This window comes from Elgaria multicarinata, chromosome 20 (assembly GCF_023053635.1).
Source record: "Elgaria multicarinata webbii isolate HBS135686 ecotype San Diego chromosome 20, rElgMul1.1.pri, whole genome shotgun sequence".
Classification (NCBI taxonomy): Eukaryota; Metazoa; Chordata; class Lepidosauria; order Squamata; family Anguidae; genus Elgaria; species Elgaria multicarinata.
Window position 1 is genome coordinate 12,884,399 of NC_086190.1, and position 22,006 is coordinate 12,906,404.

The following is a 22,006-nucleotide window of genomic DNA, read 5'->3' on the forward strand; positions in this document are numbered from 1 at the left end:
GAGCGACCCCGCTGCTGATGTAACTGAGAGCTTGCGCATGTTTTTCAAGGCAAAAAACGGCGGGGGTTGAGGGACTTCTGGTCTTGGTCTCCGACTCCCATCAGACCCAGGGTGATGGGAATTGCAGTCCAGCAACATCAGGAGGGTCACAGGTTCCCCACCCTTAGAGGCAGACACCCATGCGCTGAGTACCTAGAGTGTTGCGTCCAGTTCTGGGCTCCACAATTCAATTCAAGAAGGACGCAGACAAGCTGGAGCGTGTTCAGAGGAGGGCAACCAGGATGATCAGGGGTCTGGAAACAAAGCCCTATGAAGAGAGACGGAAAGAACTGGGCATGTTTAGCCTGGAGAAGAGAAGATTGAGGGGAGACATGAGAGCATTCTTCAAATACTTAAAAGGTTGTCACACAGAGGAGGGCCAGGATCTCTTCTTGATCCTCCCAGAGTGCAGGACACGGAATAATGGACTCAAGTTAAAGGAAGCCAGATTCCAGCTGGACATCAGGAAAAACTTCCTGACTGTTAGAGCAGTACGGCAATGGAACCAGTTACCTAGGGAGGTGGTGGGCTCTCCCACACTAGAGGCCTTCAAGAGGCAGCTGGACAACCATCTATATTTGCCCGGAATAATTCCTCAAACAAACAAAAATGGGAAAACGCTTTTGCAAATGTGCAAAGTAGGAAGCATTTTGAAAGATAATTTATTTATTTTAAAAAAAAACATTTATATCCCGCCCTATAATCAATAAGATTTCAGGGTGGCGTAATGCCGATAACGGTTACGCCTTTGCGCGAATGACGCTTCTAAATGGCATCATTTTTTAAAAAGCGATCTTATACACCGCTTCCCCCAACCTGGGGCTCTGCAGACATTTTGGACTACACCTCCCACCATCCCCAACCATTGACCATGCTGGCTGAGGAGGATGGCAGCTGTAGTTTAAAGCATCTGGAGGGCACGAGGTTGGGGAACAATGTTTGTGAATGTATATAATTTTTGGGGTCCTGTATTCTGATAACTTGCTAGGAGAGTGGAATTTCGGCCTGAAATACAACCCTAAAAATAAAAAGCGGGGATCCGCCATAGAATCATAGAATAGCAGAGCTGGAAGGGGCCTACAAGGCCATCGAGTCCAACCCCTTGCTCAGTGCAGGAATCCAGCCTAAAGCATCCCTGACAGATGCTTGTCCAGCTGCCTCTTGAATGCCTCTAGTGTGGGAGAGCCCACAACCTCCCTAGGTAACTGATTCCATTGTCGCACTGCTCTAACAGTCAGGAAGTTTTTCCTGATGTCCAGCTGGAATCTGGCTTCCTTTAACTTGAGCCCATTATTCCGTGTCCTGCACTCTGGGAGGATCGAGAAGAGATCCTGGCCCTCCTCTGTGTGACAACCATGCAGGACTGAAGACCCACGGTTCAGTTTATTTGTCCCTCGTTGCTTCCTGGTCCATCTCTCCAGCTTGTTTCCACCCTCACCCAGCCCAGGAACGTATCACAGCCGCTTCGGCGTATACATTTTCCGCCCGGGAATAAAACAGCCACCATGAAAGCCAGTGTCGGCTCCGTTTTCTTGCTAAAGTCCTGCTGCCCTCTTGTGGCGTTCCCGCTACCCGAGCACCGGGCCGGGAGGGGCGACCGCCGTCACATGACCCGCTGGGCTAATTCTTTCTTTGTCTCCCCGGATGCATCCATCCACGCAGTGGCCGTGCGTTTTGCTTGGCCGGGGGCGGTCCTCTTTTCGAAAACCTGCCCTGTTTTCAAGGCAAAGGGACAGGATTCCAGCCAGGTCCGTTGAACTTGAGTCCCTCTGAAAACAGTGGGACAAGTTCGTCGTGACTTAAGTCCCGTTGACATCGGTTAACTCGGTCCCCATCCTATCCAAAGGGCCATCACCTAGTAGAGCCATGGCCGGCCCCATTTCACACCTGCAGAGCAAAACACTAAAGCCTCCACTACCATGCTGGGCTGTCTCGTATTTTTCTTTAAATTGCACTCGTTATTTCGAAATGGGTATCTCTACATATGCAATTATAAATGCAAATTGGATGCAAATCGCTGCCCTCTTTTGCCCTGCTTTTTTGGCGAGGGATAGATACCCACCTTACAGCCACACATGAACGGCTTCAGACGTGTACTCCTGAATTTCCTCCTGGTTTTATGGCGATTCCCCAATCTGGTATCCTCTGGGTGTTTTGGACTGCAGCGTCCATCCTCCTTGGCCATTGGCCATGCGGGCTGTGCCTGATGGGAGTTGTAGTCCAACACATCTGGAGGGCATTAGGCTGGGGAAAGGCTGGTCTTACCTAGCTATTTCTTCAATACATGACAGTTGTCAAAAGCTAATGCAGATTTTGGTGTAGGTCTGGATCATCAAATCTGAGACCCATAATACCAGCTGGAAGGAATTTTGAATCCTGGAAGGCTTAAGATTTCTGCCCTCCAGAGCGCCTTCTGGTCAGTAGACGGCGCTGCGGAGACAGGTTAAGAAATAGCAAAACGTGATTTCCTTCCAACTTGAATCTGTGTCAGATTGCACACTTTTGGTCCTGTCCCCCCAATTTCTCATGAAGGTCTCGTTGCAGGCTAACTTCTTAAATTCTAGCACTGTGTTCAATCAATCATCAGTTTATTGTGCTAGCCGAAGGCCCTGACAAATACATCCGTAGAAAAGCATACAACTATAAAAGTACACAACAGTTTAAAATAACCAAGAGAGCCATACAGGCAAGCTTAAATTTACGGTGACTAAAGCTCTCATTTCGCTCAGCACTTTGAGTCTGTGGCAGTTTATAGCAATTTTATCAAGTTCTCTCTTCCTAATCTTTTTCGCTGCCAGTGCAAACAGGGCCACTTTATGAGTGACATAACTGTTGGGAACACTAAGGAAGAAGAGAACTGTTTCTGCTTGGGCATTCATGCCTCCATATGTCAGCAGCGGTTTCAGGAGTCTCTCTCTTGGGTCCCTATACAGAGGGCAAGTTAACATATAGTGTGCTACGTCTTCCACTTGTTGTTGACCACAGATACATAATCTCGATTCAAATGGTACCGCGTGGTAGCGTCCATCCAGCACTGCAGTTGGCATCACTTGAAACCTCAATTCAATGAAAGCATTTCTCAGGGGCAGTGGCCTCAATATGGACAGATAACGTGCTCTATAGTGTTCTGTTTTTAGAAGAGGGAACCACCGAGAGAATTTAGAATTTTTAATAAGTTGCAGGTCCCTCCTGGAATCTACCCCAAAACACCAATCCCTTAGTTGCTTCTTATCCACGCTTAGAGCAAACTTCAATTCAGGGAGATGATAACTATACAGGCGCTTTTGGGATATTGCCGTCCAATGACAATTGTTATCCATTTCTAGAAAACACTTAGTAGGAAGACGCTCATTTTGCAAGATGGCGATGCGTTTAAAATATTTTAGCTGCGCACTCTCAATTCTTTCCCTAACTGAAGGACTACCAGCTTCTGAGCACTGTGTTCTGTTATATTTAACGCAACAAGGGAGAGGGCCTTTTCAGTGGTGGCCCCCCAATCATGGAATGATCTCCCCGACGAGGCTCGTCTGGCACCAACATTGTTATCTTTTCGGCGCCAGGTCAAGACTTTTCTCTTCTCCCAGGCATTTAACAGCATTTAACAACATGAGCTGAGTTTGTTTGTTTTAACGAACCCCAGAATAGCTGTTTTTCTGAGGATACTATTGATTTTATGTAATTTATCATTATTCATAATCAAACAATAAAATTGCTCCCCTTCACCCTTTGGGATCTATTCCTGCTTCCAAAATCTCATTTCTTCTTCTCGTGGTGGTTTTCCACTTCCCTTAGAGAACACATATACCAGGAACTGTTTCCAAATTCCCTCGAATTCGTTCGTATTTGTTATGCCTCTTCTTACTTTTAAATTACATGTCAATTTATCATTAATGGCAATATTCCAAATTTCCTTATACCATTCTTCAATACGATAATCTCCTTGAACCTTCCAGTTCCTAGATATAATTAATCTCGCTGCTGTCAGCAAATTTGTTATCAATTCTTTAATTTCTTTATTACACTTTACCTCTCCATATAATGATAGTAATGCCACACTAGGTGTCTCTTCAATCTCCTACATACATACCTGAAGTGGTCCTGTTCTGCGAGGACTGTACCACATCCCTTGCTGAATCTTTACAATGGCTTTGAATCGGCTTGTGGGAGATGTGCAGGGGCTCTTTCGGGGGCCCCGCCTAAATGGTAGAGGCCTACTTTGAATGCTAGCCGCGTCTCACACCATCTTCTTTCTCCCCAGCCCCAATGCCGCAAGCAGCCGAGATGGGCTGGACAACGAAACGGGGACTGAGTCAGTTATCAGCCACAGGCGAGAGAGGCACCGGCGGAGGAACCGTGAAGGCCACGAAGACGGTAAGTTGGCTCGTTTCTTCAAGGGGCCTCGCTTGGCCACTGCTTGCTCCAGCACAGAGCTTAAGCTTCCGTCTTGGTATGAGGTCTACGCAAAATGCAGTAAATAGTATCGAATGTGTACGGACCCTAATAGAGAGTTGGGGGTCTCCGTGGCTGCTGCTGCTGCAGAGACTTAATATTTTGTTTGCCTGCCGGAGGAGGTTATGCGACCCTTCTTGAGGGCGTAAATGTCATTTTTCATCTTCTCTGGGCAATAGGCCCTCCCATAACCGAAGCGGTCTGGGCGATTCACAAAAATCGAAACCTACCAAAAAATGCATTATGCAGAGTGCAAAACGCTTGACATAAAAGCACATAAAGAAATAGCATACTCTGAGACAAGGCATATCTGAAGCAATGATTAAACGACCCCCCCAAAGCCCTTAACGTGGATGGTAGGGGGACTTTTAAAATCCAGATACAGGTCTCTGTGCTACTCTAGAGTATTTTTTTTAAAAGTAACTACTAGATATGGATTTAAAGTGGTGTTGGGCGAACGTACCCCAAATCAGTTTATTATTTCCTTGGAAAATAAGAAATTTGTGCGTGTTATCTCGGCCCAGTGTTGCCCTTTAATTCGAGATCGCTTTCGGTGCGTACGAGTTGGTGCGCCCGCACAAAATCAAACTGCATCTTGGGAGCTGTAGTTTGGAATTTCGTGGCACGGCATGACACCGTGGGCCACCTTGTTACGTGCCCCTTTCTGATTGGTTGTTTTTACGTGGACTTTTTACCTGATGTTTATTCGCTGTCACACACACACCCACACCCGGTATGGAGGCGTGATAAAATCTGAGTACTGCTCATGGAGACAGAAGATAAATCTGGTTTAACCTTGGTTACAGGGAGCAGACAACTCCCCTGTTAAAATACCTTCACTGGCTTCCGTTCTGTTTCCGGGCACAATTCAAAGTGCTGGTTATGACTTATAAAGCCCTCTACGGCTCGGGTCCAGGTTATCTGAAAGACCATATTCTCCCATATGAGCCTGCCCGTGCTCTGAGATCTCCTGGGGAGGCCTTTCTCTCAGTCCCACCAACATCCCAGACACGCCTGATGGGTACGCGGGACGGGGCCTTCTTGGTGGCTGCTCCAAGGCTCTGGAACTCCCATCCCAGGGAGGCTAGGCTGGCTCCCTCTGTGCTACAGTTTCAGAGGCCGGCAAAACCCTGTTTTGTTTCAGCAGTCTTTCAGAATTATAGTGGACCTGTGATAATGTATTGGATCCCCCCCCCCTTTAACCTGTTACAGTTTTTAAATTTTTTAACATGTTTTTAATTTTACTGTAGGTTTAATTCTGTTTTAACTGTCGTAATTTATATCTACATGTTTTAATTGTACAGGTTTTAATCTTGTAAACTGCCTTGAGTCCCAGTACTGGGGAAAAGGCGGGATATAAATAAATATAATAATAAGTGCAGAGATGCTGAAATTCAGATAGAGACTTTGCAGGCTGAAAAGCTCCCCATGTATCCCAAAATTAATAACAAAATTGTAGGATCCAAGCTCTCTACAAAGCTGAGCATTATGAACATATACGTTTCGACCCAGGAACCGACTCACTATGAAATTCGTCAATGTCACTAATTCAAAGTAAGGTCTGTTTTGGCCCTCACAGTGCCTTCGGTTTTCACCCTGCTCTGTGGTTTTTGAAAGCCAGATCTGCCTCGGTGATCGCCGGCCTTGCGTGTATCTTGAAGTGTCCAGTAATGCAGCAGAGCTGTGCAGCTACGTGGCATCCTCTGCGTGGGGCTGCTGAAAGGGGCGTGTGGTTGTGACCTTTTTGGCCTCCTCGAACCCCCTCCCGATGGTGCCGTCCTCCAAAATACGTGCAGGTCAATTGTGCTTGTGTCATACTTTCGCTGTCGGCTCTTTTTCTCCACGGAGTGAGGCCCGGCAACTGCTAAGCAGCAGACAAGAGACTTCCAGCCTGGAAGGTATTACCTTGGTCAAGGGGATTCTACAACCAAGCAGGTGGAAGCAGGATCCGTGCGGCGGAGAGATAATTGCTCAGGGGCGCAGGGCGGCGGCAACGAGAGGAGCAAGAGAGCTTTTTTTGTGGGATGTGTGTGTGTGGTTTCAGTGCAATACAAAACCTGCTTTTCTCTACTTATCCCCTTTCGGTCTAATTAGCAAAGACTTTTGTCTGTGGGTCTGGTGGTTTTTAAAACGGTTAAATAAGATGCCTGTTGTCGTGGGGAAAGAGGGGGTGCCTTCCCCCCCCCCATCTCCTTTCTCCTCCTCCTCTCGAAACAACAAGACCCACTCGACGGGTGGAAAAATGGAGTGAGTCCCCATTAAAAGGGAAAGCGGAGCCTGGCACTTAATTAGGAGCGTGGGAGGTCCGTTCTCGGGACCCCTCGCTGAGTCTGACAAAGATTTTTTTTTTCCCTGCTGCCCCCTCTTCTGTTTTCTAAGGATGAGCCCAAAGAGGAAGGGTCCAATTAGGAAGGTAATTAAGCGATGGGGTTTTGTTTTCAGAATATCTTGGGGACTCCGACGGACTTTTTGGATTCCCCCCCCTTTGCAGATGTCAAGTGTCAACATAATTGTTTTGATGCTGGTGAAATGGGCCGTTCTGTTGTCTGGGGGGAGTGATGTATACGCTCAGACCTTTGGCAGGCAGCCGGTGAATAAATATAGATCTTGCATCTATCTAGGGGGGGCTGGCAGATGGCTGGATAAAGGGGCTACCCCAAACATGGAGGACCTCCTATTCTCATCGTGCGTGCATCGGCGCATATGGGCGTCTGCACTTTCGTATCTCCTGCCACAACGGCAACTGCCAAGCAGCCAATTCTCTCAGCCTGTCTGTGTATATGTGCGTAATTGTGTGTGCACATATCTGTACTTGTGTATCTCTTTCAAGGCACGATCACAGAGCAGCTGCAATGACTCTCAATGTGTGTCTGCACCCATGCAAGTACGTCTCTGTGTTCTTGTGCACATGCGTCTACCTGCCTTTCAAGAGGCTACCGTAAATATTGAGGAGCTGCTACTTTCATATGGTTAGCTTAGTATGACATTATGGACATAGGCTGTGTTCAGAAAACACCTTAATCCACTGCTCTAACCATGGTGGTTAAGCAAGAAAGCCGGGCTGTGTTCAGAAGACACCTTAAACCACGGCTTTTAACCATGGTGGTTAAGCCAGAAAGCTGGGCTGTGTTCAGAAGACACCTTAAACCATGGCTTGAACCATGGTGGTTAAGCCAGAAAGCCGGACTGTGTTCAGAAGACACCTTAAACCATGGCTTGAACCATGGTGGTTAAGCCAGAAAGCCAGGCTGTGTTCAGAAGACACCTTAAACCATGGCTTGAACCATGGTGGTTAAGCCAGAAAGCCAGGCTGTGTTCAGAAGACACCTTAAACCATGGCTTGAACCATGGTGGTTAAGCCAGAGAGCTGGGCTGTGTTCAGAAGACACCTTAAACCACAGCTTTAACCATGGTGAATAAAGCAAAAAGGCTTATTTACTGTATTTAAAGGTGTGGTTTAAAGTGTCTTCTGAATGGGCCCATTGGAAGCTGTCTTAGGCTGTGCCTTTTATCCATCTAACCCAGCGGCTGCTCTGGACTGGCATCCCCTGGTGTTCAGAGGTAGACTGCCTCTCAACATGGAGGTTCCATTTTGGCTGCCACGGCTGATAGCTGCAGATAGACCTCTCTGCCTTGATTTTGTCTCAGGAGTGGGCAGGAAGGAAATAGGCTATCATTGCCTTCTCCAACCTGGTCCTCTTCAGAGGTCTAGGATTATGACTCCCCAAATTCTTGCACATTAGCCATGCTGGCAAGTGCTAATGGGCGTTGAAGTCTGGTCTGGAGGGCATGGGGTTGGGGAAGAACAGGTGAGTGGTTTCCTCTGTATTCACGCTGCTACATCGGCTTTGGGTTTGTGGCTCCTAAGCTGCTGAAAACAACAGAATGAAATTTAATAGGGATAAATGCGAAGTTCTACATCTAGGAAATAGAAACCAAATGCACAGTTACAAGATGGGAGATACTTGGCTCAGTAATACTATAAACGAGAAGGATCTTGGAATTGTTGTAGATCACAATCTGAGTATGAGCTAACAGTGCAAAATGGCTGCAAGAAAGGCAAATGCTATTTTGGGCTGCATTAATAGAAGTAGAGCTTCCAAATCGCATGAAGTACTGGTTCCCCCCATTCGGCCCTGGTTAGGCCTCATCTAGAGTATTGCGTCCAGTTTTGGGCTAGACAATTCAAGAAGGACGCAGACAAGCTGGAGCGGGTTCAGAGGAGGGCAACCAGGATGATCAGGGGTCTGGAAACAAAGCCCTATGAAGAGAGACTGAAAGAACTGGGCATGTTTAGCCTGGAGAAGAGAAGATTGAGGGGAGACATGATAGCACCCTTCAAATACTTAAAAGGTTGTCACACAGAGGAGGGCCAGGATCTCTTCTCGATCCTCCCCGAGTGCAGAATAACGGGCTCAAGTTACAGGAAGCCAGATTCCGGATGGACATCAGGAAAAACTTCCTGTGACGGTTAGAGCAGTACGACAATGAAACCAGTTGCCTAGGGAGGTTGTGGGCTCTCCCACACTCGAGGCCTTCAAGAGGCAGATGGACAACCATCTGTCAGGGATGCTTTAGGGTGGATTCCTGCACTGTGCAGGGGGTTGGACTCGATGGCCTTATAGGCCCCTTCCAACTCTACTATTCTATGATTCACAGCATTCGCATTACGTGACACTCCCTTGCTAATGGGAGACTTTGGCAAATGAAATTACTCCCTGACCTGCAGATGAAGTTTCAGGATCTCCTCCCTAATTAGGGAGGGCTCGTCAAAAGCAAAAGCGGCCTTGACATTGATTAACTTGGCCTGTCAGTTCAAACTAGCTGCCTCTGTTGAGTCCTCGGAGGGTTTTTTCCCCCCCTGCCTCTCTCCCTCCTTGAGGGCCTGTTGGATTCCACACTTTGAAGCGTTTCCGCGACCCCTCAGGTCACGTTGCCCTCCTCCGCTCCTGATAAAAGTGACGGAGGACATGCTTTGATCTCCGGAGCGATGCCTTATCCTGTCGCATTGGAAGGCCCATTTTCCAAAAGCCTCCGCCGGCCCCTTCCGGCCTCCATCGCGGAAGAGCGAGGCACAGAGGCCAGGCGGTGTAGAAAGGCCTCCATCATTATCTCCGTGCAATTGAAGTCCCCGATTGCACGGGAGAGGCAAAAAAGGAGAGCGAAGGATCGTCTGACAGCTCTGGAGAGACTGCAAATGTTTCGAGAAATTTCCTGGCCTCACCAAAAAAAAAAAAAACCCAGCAAAGCAAAACAGCAGCCGAACAAGAAATCAAAGAGAATCATTCAGCTTGTAGATCACAAACTGGATATGAGCCAACAGTGTGATGCAGCTGCAAAAAAAGCAAATGCTATTTGGGGCTGCAGTAATAGAAATAAAGCTTCCACATCACGTGAGGTACTGGTTCCCTTCTATTCGGCACTGGTTAGGCCTCATCTTGAGTATTGCGTCCAGTTCTGGGCTCCACACTTCAAGAAGGATGCAGATAAGCTGGAAGGGGTTCAGAGGAGGGCAACGAAGATGATCAGGGGTCTGGAAACAAAGCCCTATGAAGAGAGACTGAAAGAACTGGGCATGTTTAGCCTGGAGAAGAGAAGATTGAGGGGAGACGTGAGAGCAGCACTCTTCAAATACTTAAAAGGTTGTCACACAGAGGAGGGCCAGGATCTCTTCTTGATCCTCCCAGAGTACAGGACACGGAATCATGGGCTCAAGTGACAGGAAGCCCGGTTCCGGCTGGACATCAGGAAAAACTTCCTGACTGTTAGAGCAGTACGACAATGGAACCAGTGACCTAGGGAGGTTGTGGGCTCTCCCACACTAGAGGCCTTCAAGAGGCAGCTGGACAACCCTCTATCAGGGATGCTTTAGGGTGGATTCCTGCATTGAGCAGGGGGTTGGACTCGACGGCCTTAAAGGCCCCTTTCAACTCTACTATTCTAGGTGTCTAGGATTTTTGTCTCGTCCCCTTTCCATGCTAAAGGACGCCACACCGAAGGATACCCCGCTGTCCTCCAGATACGCATAAGCTGTTGCCATGGTTTCCCCCTAGTCGGTCTCCGTGTACTTAGTCCTTTTCATCTCTCCCGCTCCTCATAATCCACCCTGCCGGACCCCTTCTGTTGCTGTCTCTGCTGTCAAGATGTGTGGTCACATTTTTCTGCAGTACCCGGATACCAAATGCTGTACTGGTGACTCTGTAAGTAAAGAGTTGGCAACAGGCAGCCCCTGGCCGTTTTTATGGCCTCTGCTTGCTACACCTCTGAAATTCGGTGGCGCGAGGGGGAGGGAACCCCACTTTAAAAGGAAAAAAACCCATCAGTTTGCCACTGAAATTCAGCGGTGGAGTGGCAAAAGTGGGCGATTTTAAAACAAAATAGTCATCAGCCTTTTCCCGCGTTGCTGTACCACTGTCGGTGGCAAACTGCCCACTTTTTTCCTTTTAAAATGGGGCACATTTTTTCCTTGCTGCTATGCACCGCCGGAGGCAGGAGTGCGGGGGCCAATGAGGTTTTCGATCCCTGGAAGCCGTTCACTTCTGTCATAAGGACACACACTAAACAGACTCCAGGAATAGGCCGTCGGGCCTTTCCGGAAGTTGAAAACACCGAATCCAAGGTTGTGAGTGAGCGTCGCTTGACACGGACTTGCAGCCCCACTCGCCTCTTGTGTTGATGCCGCACAGCCTCGGGACATCACGTTTACATGCGGCGTTTGGTGGAATTGTAGAGCTGCAAGGGATCCCAAAGGCCATCTAGCTCCATCCCCTGCCAGTCTATGAAGATCATTGCTACAACATCCCTGATAGGTGGACCATGTTTAGATGGACATTAAAAAAACACAAACACACAATTCCAAGGACTGATTGTGTTCAGTTTATTTCACCAAAAGCAGCTAAGCGTTTCTTGGCACCGTTAAAGACTAAGGGAGCAATTCTATGCCCTTAGACGTTGTCTGAGAGGTTAAAGAAGATTGGGGATTGCCCCTCCAACCATGCCAGCTACTCCTCCCACATTTGATCAGGATAATCGGCTGCAGAGAATGTTTATATTGACCCGTATATATGCCTTTTTGTATGGATTTCCCCCTAACGTACATATTCCTGTGCACCGTTTTGCATTGGAGGACTCCATGCACAGTTACAAGATGGGGGATACTTGGCTCAGCAATACTACAGACGAGAAGGATCTTGGAATTGTTGTAGATCACAAGTTGAATATGAGCCAACAGTGTGATGTGGCTGCAAAAAAAGCAAATGCTATTTTGGGCTGTGTTAATAGAAGTAGAGCTTCCGAATCGCATGAGGTACTGGTTCCTCTCTATTTGGCCCTGGTTAGGCCTCATCTAGAGTATTGCGTCCAGTTCTGGGCTCCACAATTCAAGAAGGACGCAGACAAGCTGGAGCGTGTTCAGAGGAGGGCAACCAGGATGATCAGGGGTCTGGAAACAAAGCCCTATGAAGAGAGATTGAAACAACTGGGCATGTTTAGCCTGGAGAAGAGAAGATTGAGGGGAGACATGATAGCACTCTTCAAATACTTAAAAGGTTGTCACACAGAGGAGGGCCAGGATCTCTTCTTGATCATCCCAGAGTGCAGGACACGGAATAACGGGCTCAAGTTACAGGAAGTCAGATTCTGGCTGGACATCAGGAAAAACTTCCTGACTGTTAGAGCAGTACAACAATGGAATCAGTTACCTAGGGGTGTCATGGGCTCTCCCACACTAGAGGCCTTCAAGAGGCAGCTGGACAACCACCTGTCAGGTATGCTTTAGGGTGGATTCCTGCATTGAGCAGGGGGTTGGACTCAAAGGCCTTATAGGCCTCTTCCAACTCTACTATTCTATGATCGCAAAATTCGGAGCCTTGCGAATTTCGAAGGATAGCAGAGTTTGGCTTCTCCTGTGGCTCCGAAATTGTGCAATCAGAGACACTCGCATTAAAATGTGAATTGAATGGATTTTTCGTGCCCCCCCATCCCTATTGGCCTCTGAGCACACTTCATTGTTCTGTTTTATCATGCTCCCCTGAAAGACAGCATTCGTTTCTGTGGCTGTAACAATTGCACATCACCTGTGAAGTCACAGAGGCCCTGGGTAGGACAGGGACAGGAGGGAAATGGGTCTCAGTCGAGAGAACCTCCTTTTCTAGTCTACTGGGAGAGCATTTGCATAGCTCCGCTCTCATTGGCTCAGCTCCCCGAGGGGGGCGTGCCAGAGGCGAATCCATCAATGTTGGCTGGGGCGTGTTTGAGGCATCTCCAGGCACGGAGAGGCTGGTTTAAAGGGACCCTCGAGAGATCCGAGGAGATCCGAGTTGGACGTCATCCTGGATGAACAGGTATGCTTTGGCAGGAAAGACTAAAAAGAAAGATTACTTTCCCGTGCGTTGCACGTAGGTGTGAATGAGCTACTGGCATACTGATGGAGGTACTTTGGATTGACATCAGAATCAAAAACGAGGAGAAAAGCACCCAAATCAGGTGAAGAAAAGGGAGAAGCCAATTCTCAGGATGCTGAACGTTTTATTTGTGGGTTGAAGAGCCGACGCGTTTCGGCCTGTGTCTTTTCAAAGCCTCCTTCAGGGGGCTATAAACATTTAAAATACTGCAAAACTTGGTAGAGTAAAAAGAGTAAAGAGTAAAAAAAAGAGTAAAGAGTAAAAAAAATATTCTTATTGTAAAATGAACTTGACATATAAATCTATTCTCGTTATAAAATTACTACTTCTTGTCCTTACCAGGTTTTACAGAACGTATTTTAAACGTTTATAGCCCCCTGACGGAGGCCCTGAAAAGATACTTCGGGCTCTTCAACCTACAACTAAAAAGTTCGGCATCCTGAGAATTTGCTTCTCCTTTTTTTCCCCGCTTCGGATTTTCGGCTGGGAAGGATGAGAAGCCATGGGGGTTTTCTCAGGAGTTAGGAAGCGGGAAAGGAACACGCTGCCTCTTTGTTGTTCCACGAACGAGTGAGGTCCCTGGCAGCTAAACTACTCGGATTTAACTCTGCCTGATCTCACTGAAGCTTACGGGATGATATTTGCTTAAATCCATGTGCTTCGCCATGGATTAAGTCGTTCTCCTAGCATTTTTTTGTTTGTTTCATAGCTCAGGCAAGTGTTTTGATGTCCCCAAGGGGCTAAAAATATCACTTCCTTTCATTGGCTAAAGAGGATTGTGGCGTCGGCTTAACACAATTTGGGGGTGCCGTGGAGATGCAGAACCGCACGAAGTGAGGTTCTTGTTTGCAGCAATACTACAAACGAGAAGGATCTTGGAATTGTTGTAACCCAGCAAAGCGAAACAGCAGCCGAACAAGAAATCAAAGAGAATCATTCAGCTTGTAGATCACAAACTGGATATGAGCCAACAGTGTGATGCGGCTGCAAAAAAAGCAAATGCTATTTGGGGCTGCATTAATAGAAATATAGCTTCCACATCACGTGAGGTACTGGTTCCTCTCTATTCGGCCCTGGTTAGGCCTCATCTAGAGTATTGCGTCCAGTTCTGGGCTCCACAATTCAAGAAGGACGCAGACAAGCTGGAGCGTGTTCAGAGGAGGGCAACGAAGATGATCAGGGGTCTGGAAACAAAGCCCTATGAAGAGCGACTGAAATAACTGGGCATGTTTAGCCTGGAGAAGAGAAGATTGAGGGGAGACATGATAGGACTCTTCAAATACTTAAAAGGTTGTCACACAGAGGAGGGCCAGGATCTCTTCTTGAGTGCAGCTGTGCAGGACACAGAATAATGGGCTCAAGTTAAAGGAAACCAGATTCCAGCTGGACATCAGGAAAAACTTCCTGACTGTTAGAGCAGTATGACAATGGAATCAGTTACCTAGGGAGGTTGTGGCCTCTCCCACACTGGAGGCCTTCAAGAGGCAGCTGGACAACCCTCTGTCAGGGATGCTTTAGGGTGGATTCCTGCATTGAGCAGGGGGCTGGACTCGATGGCCTTGTAGGCCCCTTCCAACTCTGCTATTCTATGATTCTATGAGAGATGCGCTTGCCTGCAGATGAGTTAAGGGGCGGGCATCCCACCAGCAGCAATACCCACGGGTGCAGGGGTGCTTTTTCCAGCAACCGCTATAGGGACGTGTAGCCGGCCGTTCCTGGTTTGCTTAATTCTCGCCTGCGCAAATGCGTAACGGGGGTCCGTCGGAGCCGTTCTCACGAACACGAAAAGCTTTCGGGTGACCGGCCTTTAAAAAGATCCAGCTTCAAAGCACTGCTGCGTTACTGGCAGCCCACGGCCCAATCCACAGCCTCCGTTTCCTCCTCTGTGAAATGGGAAGAAGGTAGAGTTGTGGGGATCCCCTGTGCTGTACTGTTAGGTGAACCGGGGGTGGGGTGGGGAATTCCGGGCAGAAAGTGAGTTTAAATGACGCATTGAGATAGTTCAAGAACTAAGGTTAGTTTTGTTTCGGGGGACACTTCATTTTGGAGGCCAGGATTCCCCTACACATGATTGGAGAATATGCCAATGTGTCCCAAACAGGCATGATTTGGGAGACCCCTGATTAGATGCCCCTGGATTTTTCACTTCAAAGCAGCCACACGTAGGTTGGAGTTTGTGAAGTGCCCCCCCCAAGTGATATTTTCCTGATCAAAAATGGCCCTCCCAAACTACTACTATTAGCTCTACAAGGAAGCGAAGTGAAGGAGACATTTAGTTGTGTCATTCCTGTGTTCCCTCCTCCAACCAGTGGGGTTAATAGCCCTGGAAGGGCAATTTAGATCAGGAAAACAGCAAGGGCAGGGGAAAGTGAAACCAAAAGTCAATTCCAAGTTTGAAGGCCCATCTCTGGTCCTGGTAACAGCAGTGGCAGGCGGCCATTTTAACTTCCTACACTGCCCCAGTGTGACATTGTTCCAGTGCATTCCGGGAAAGCCAAATGGCATCTTTCAAACCCAACTCCCTGGCATGGCTGATGCGAGGATCAGAGGACACCATTGCAGTCCCGGTGGCTATTCAAGGCCTTAAGCTTGGGTTCAACACCCTCTCGCCCCGTCTTACAGCTGTTTTATGAGGAATTCTTTTTAACATTGGGATATTTGGTGCTGAATCGCCTGAATGCATCACATCTTTTTGCCCTCAGGTGAAGATAAAAACGGACACCTTGAATTAAACACCTCCTCCGCTGCCTCGCTAGAAAACTACCACCGCTAGTCGAAAGCAGTCCTGCAAATTTGAAAAGGCTGGTGGATGAGGAGGGTTTATCCTCTCCATCTCAGGATCCTGCTTCTTTTTTCGTTTCTTTTAAGTCTTTAAAAGGATTTGAAGGTTGCCGGAGACGACGGTGCAAAGAAAAGCAATTCTCTCTAGTACTGCCCTCCAGCCGTGGATGGAAAACGTGACCTGAGCCCTATGCGTGTGTGAATCGGGATGGGGGGAGAGAGGTGACCACCGTAAAGAGAGTGCAAATTTTCCGTGTTTTATTTTCCACAGCTTTTGGCAAGATTTTGTCCCTCAGGCGAGATAACGTCTTGGGATTCTGTCGCGAAGGAAGAGGCCTACCGGTTTCCACATGAACTTCCCATAATTCCTTGGCCTTGGGGTGAAGGCTTTTGCTTTATGCCTTAGCTGGAGAGTGGACATTTTTTACGTCTATTATTATTATTATTATTATTATTATTATTATTATTATTTTCTCTTCGCTCAAATATGTTTGGGATGGCCGTGAGGCAATGGTCGGTTTCTTCTTCCCTTTCCGTTTTTTCCGACTCGCGCGGGCGTGAGGTGAAATATTGACGCCTCAGCCATTGGCTTTGGGCCGGGCACACCTTGGCTTGGCAAAGCGTGGTCCCCTCAACATGGTCGCCTCCTCATTTTGGGAATGTTTTGGCCGAGGCCGACCGCAGCACATTGGACAAACTGGGGAGTCACAACCGCCACCGCCATGTTCCCCCCGGAGATCCGGCAGCAACGGGAGAGGGTGTCGCCTTTTGAGGCCGCTGGAACCAATCAAGTGCTACCCAGAAGCCTCGCCGCTTGTGCGTCACTGTAGGTATCGGGCGCTCCGTCATAACCGCCTCTAAGCGCGACGTGTTCACGTTGCGGGGGCGTTGTGATGACCCCTGTTATCTTGAACTAGGCTTGTGGGGGGAACTGCAAAACTTCCCCTCAACACCCTCCACCACCGGTTGGTATTTTCAGAAGACAACTGAAAAGCGTAATACTTGACAATAATATGTAATGTTTCCTCAGTCTTTGAATCTGATTATTTGTTATTTATTTATTTTATTATTACATTAATATACTAAGTTCTATTCCTCTTGCCAAGGACCCAAGGGGGGCCTGCATGGTCCTCTTCCTCTTCATTTTATACACACACACACACACACACACACACACACATACACATACACACAAACAGAATCTGCCCCTCCCGGAATCGGGAAGCCGGCTGCCTTTGCACGAGCGGAGACCTTAGATTCTCAAAAAGGTCTAAAGGTAATCTTGCACAGCCGACATAGGGCCTGTCCAAACGACACGCTAAACCACGGTTAGACCGCTAACCCTTTCGCAGCAAGTCGTTCGTGAGCGTGTTTAAACCACGGTTATGTAGCCAGTGTGGTCAGGAAGGGTTCGCGCGACACGCTAAGCCATGATGTTTCGCTCAAACCGCTTAACCACCGTGGCTTAGCCTGTTATCTGAACAGGGTCATAGTGTGTGAGGCAATGCTGGTTAACCCATTCAGGGCCATGTTCAAGTGAACGCATACAATATGCCCCGCCGTGTGTGTGTGTGTGTGTGTCACAGCATGTAGTTAAAATTCAGCTTGTTCTTCTCAGTTGATCTCCTGTGTGTGTTTCCCCCTTCTCTCTCTCTCTCTCTCTTCATAGAATCATAGAATAGCAGAGTTGGAAGGGGCTACAAGGCCATTGAGTCCAACCCCCTGCTCAATGCAGGAATCCACCCTAAAGCATCCCTGACAGATGGTTGTCCAGCTGCCTCTTGAAGGCCTCTAGTGTGGGAGAGGCCACAACCTCCCTTGGTAACTGGTTCTATTGTCATACTGCTCTAACCGTCAGGAAGTTTTTCCTGATGTCCAGCCGGAATCTGGCTTCCTTTAACTTGAGCCCGTTATTCCGTGTCCTGCACTCTGGGAGGATCGAGAAGAGATCCTGGCCCTCCTCTGTGTGACAACCTTTTAAGTATTTGAAGAGTGCTCTCATGTCTCCCCTCAATCTTCTCTTCTCTAGGCTCTCCTCTCTCTCCTCTCCTCTCTCTCAGAACTAACCACATAAACAAGTGATGTGGGCCATTAATGCTCCACAATGGATGAGAACAGATGGGATTTTCGTTCCTCTATTTTTTTAACGTCTTGTATCAATTATTGACCTGGTCGTGAATGGGGAATCTGTGTTCAAGGTCTGAAATTGGACACCTGGGACTAGCTGCCCCATTCCATCTGGATGAGGGGGGTGGGTGGGATGGGGGAATTCTCCCTCCCCCCAAGGTTCACAATCTAGACTTCGACAGCAACGTTTGGCAGGGGCTAAAGGAAATGAGCGATGCTTGAAGGTGCCCAAACATGTTGACTCTTTTATTGCATGGGAGAAAGTGATTGCAAGGAATTTTCTCCTGCCAGGTTGCTAATCCGTATTAGATTTCCGCTCACATACACACACCGGACAATGAGGTGGGCTTGCATTTGCCTGGGATATTATTATTATTATTATTATTATTATTATTATTATTATTATTATTAATAATAATATTAATAATAATATTATTATTAATAATAATAATATCCCAGACAAATATCCCATCCTAATAATAATAATAATAATAATAATAATAATAAGCTGCCTTGCCCATACTACAAATGAGAAGGATCTTGGAATTGTTGTAGATCGCAAGCTGAATCTGAGCCAACAGTGCCATATGGCTGCAAGAAAGGCAAATGCTATTTGGGGCTGCATTAATAGAAGTAGAGCTTCCAAATTGCGTGAGGTACTGGTTCCTCTCTATTCAGCCCTGGTTAGGCCTCATCTAGAGTATTGCATCCAGTTCTGGGCTCCACAATTCAAGGACGCAGACAAGCTGGAGCGTGTTCAGAGGAGGGAGGTTTTTTTGTGAACCGCCCAGAGAGATTCGTTTTGTGACCCGCCCAGAGAGCTTCAGCTGTGGGGTGGTATATAAATGTAATAAATAAATAAATAAACCAGGATGATCAGGGGTCTGGAAACAAAGGCCTATGAAGAGAGACTGAAAGAACTGGGCAGGTTTAGCCTGGAGAAGAGAAGATTGAGGGGAGACATGAGAGCACTCTTCAAATACTTAAAAGGTTGCCACACAGAGGAGGGCCAGGATCTCGTCTTGATCTTCCCAGAGTGCAGAACAGGGAATAACAGGCTCAAGTTACAGGAAGCCAGATTCCGGCTGGACAGCAGGAAAAACTTCCTGACTGTTAGAGCAGTACGACAGTGGAACCAGTGACCTAGGGAGGTTGTGGGCTCTCCCACACTAGAGGCCTTCAAGAGGCAGCTGGACAACCATCTGTCAGGGATGCTTTAGGGTGGATTCCTGCATTGAGCAGGGGGTTGGACTCGATGGCCTTAGAGTCCCCTTCCAACTCTACTATTCTATGATTCTATGACTCCTACCCACTATGCTACACTGGCTGTCAGCACAAGGCCTGATAACTAGTCAGAAGGCACATTTGAAGTCTCCGAAGTGCAGAACTCTATCCCTAAAATGGGTTCAGGTCTTTGGCGATCTTGTGGTGTTACCCCACAATTGATTATATTGTATATGTCCAGATCAGTATGTCTGGGAAGTAGGGAATGTTAGAACTGAGTGGGTGAGGTTTATGATGTACCCTATTTCTTCGTTTCTAAGACGCACTTTTTCCCCCATATAAACATCTTTAAAAACAGGGTGCGTCTTAGAATCGCGGGTGTGTCTTAGGGTTTCTTTTTTCTGTTGGTGGTGCTGAAATTAGTGTGCGTCTTACAATCGATGGCGTCTTACAAGCAAAGAAATACAGTAATAGATGTGGTGGGAAGAGTGGTATATAAAGAGTGTGTTGGGAGTTGTGGAGAGAGCGTTTTAAAGTTTTGTTTTCTTGCGGATTTTATTTGTAAAGAAAGAAGAGTTTAGATTCTAGGGACTTGGGATTGGTGTAAACAGAGAGAGGTGGTTGATGTATGGAGAGTTTAGATCAGGCAGGATTGGAAGTATTATATTTTTATATAAAGGCCATAGCTAGACCTAAGGTTTATCCCTGGATCGTCCAGGGGTCAAACCTGTTCATCTAGGTGACACACAGGGGATCCCGTGCTCAGGCAGGGGCGAACCCTGGATGATCCCAGGATAAACCTTAGGTCTAGCTGTGGCCAAAGTCTTTAAATAACAATAAACTTTTCGTTATGTTTGTTAGCTACCAACTACCACGTGTCAGCTTGGCATTATTTACCTGCCTTACAGTTATGAAACACCCGCCCCGGATTGACTGTCTTTTAGCATTCAAGAAAGCCATTAAGACTGATCTCTTCCGGCAGGCCTGTCCAGTAGAATTTTAGGATGCTTTTCGGATGTTTTTAACAGTGTCTGCCACGTTTTTAGTCAGTATTTTATGTATTTTATGCTTGTTGTTGTTCCTCGCCTCGATCCAATCGGAGAGGCGGGTAAGAAATATTATTATTATTATCATTATTGCTATTATTATTATTATTATTATTATTATTATTATTATTATTATTATTATTATTATTATTCCCACAGTGTATTTAGAGCAGATTCTGTATTAAACCTGTTTCCCGCATAGCGAGGGGAATTATTTATTTATTTATTTATTACGTTTCTATACCGCCCAATAGCCGGAGCTCTCTGGGCGGTTCACAAAAATTAAAACCGTTCAAAGTATAAAACCACAGTATAAAACCATAATCTAAAATACAATATAAAAGCTCAACCCGATAAAAACCGCAGCAATGCAAAATTGCAAATTTAAAACACCAAGTTAAAATTTATTTATAGACTGTTAAAATGCTGGGAGAATAAAAAGGTCTTCACCTGGCGTCTAAAAGCATTTTATTTATTTTATTTATTTATTTATTACATTTTTATACCGCCCAATAGCCGAAGCTCTCTGGGCGGTTCACAAAAATTAAAACCACAGTAAAACACCCAAAAGCATATAATGTAGTTGCCAAGCGAACGTCCTTAGGGAGCTCATTCCACAGCCGGGGTGCCACAGCAGAGAAGGCCCTACTCCTGGTAGTCACCTGCCTCACTTCCTTTGGCAGGGGCTCGCGGAGAAGGACCCCTGAGAATGACCTTAGGCAGGCACATATGGGAGGAGGCGTTCCTTCAGATAGCCTGGCCCCAAGCCGTTTAGGGCTTTAAATGTTAATACCAGCACTTTGAATCGGGCCCGGACCTGGACTGGCAGCCAATGAAGCTGGAAAAGGACTGGCGTAATGTGGTCTCGTTGGCCAGTCCCTGTTAGTAAGCGTTTTAATTAACCCTCGCTCAGTTTTTCCAGTGGTGGCGCTTGTCTTGAGAAGGGTTTATGCGACGGGCCAAGTGTCAGGGTTTGTTACGTCGCAGGTCCCCTACTGAAACCGAGCCGCGATTCGCAGCCCCGCTGAATTTGGAGCCATCCATGCTGGCCGGCGTCGGCGATCATTCGAAGCCGCCCCGTCTCAGCCTGACGCCCGCCTGTTCACGCTTTGCCTTCCTCCCCACAGTCTCCCGCATCAATGGCCACTCGAAGCTGGACCGGCACCGGGAACACCCGCCCGGCTACGACAGCACCTCCACGGTGATGAGCAGCGAACTGGAGTCCAGCAGCTTCGTAGACTCCGAAGAGGAGGAGAATACAAGCAGGTACGGAAACCCCGGAGCCGTCGGCGAGACCCGGGTAACTTTCGAGAAGAAGGGGAAACCGAATCGAGCCAGTATATGTGTTAGAACAGACTTCCCTGATGCATAATCTGTGAGGTGAGGGTCTCCCGACATCCCCAGCTCAAACGGCTGAGTTTGCTAACAGCACCTATTTTATTGTTTTACTCTGTACAGCACCATGTACACTGATGGTGCTATATAAATAAATAAATAATAACCTCCTCCTCCTCCTCTCTATTTTAACCTTCCAACAGCCCTGTGAGGTAGGTTAAGCTGAAGGCCAGTGACTGGCCCAAAGTCACCCTGTGAGCTTCATTATGATGATCATAGAATCATAGAATCATAGAATAGCAGAGTTGGAAGGGGCCTACAAGGCCATGGAGTCCAACCCCCTGCTCAATGCAGGAATCCACCCTAAAGCATCCCTGACAGATGGTCGTCCAGCTGCCTCTTGAAGGCCTCTAGTGTGGGAGAGCCCACAACCTCCCTAGGTAATGGGCTCTCCCACACTAGAGGCCTTCAAGAGGCAGCTGGACAAGCATCTGTCAGGGATGCTTTATTGCATTTATATCCCGCCTTTTTCCCTCCAAGGAACCCATAATCCTCTCCATTTTATCCTCACAACAACAACCCTGTGAGGTAGGTTAGGCTGAA

General features: G+C 47.4%; 1 protein-coding gene across 2 annotated transcripts in view; it reads left to right on the forward strand.

Moving 5' to 3' along the window:
- DVL1 (dishevelled segment polarity protein 1) overlaps window positions 1–22,006 on the forward strand; it is a 97,686-nt gene that overhangs the window by 44,556 nt on the left and 31,124 nt on the right. For both annotated transcript variants that reach the window (XM_063145059.1, XM_063145060.1), the window contains exons 4-5: window positions 4,298–4,410; window positions 21,196–21,334. In XM_063145059.1, coding sequence (XP_063001129.1) covers window positions 4,298–4,410; window positions 21,196–21,334 — 252 coding nt within the window. The remainder of the gene's footprint in view (window positions 1–4,297; window positions 4,411–21,195; window positions 21,335–22,006) is intronic.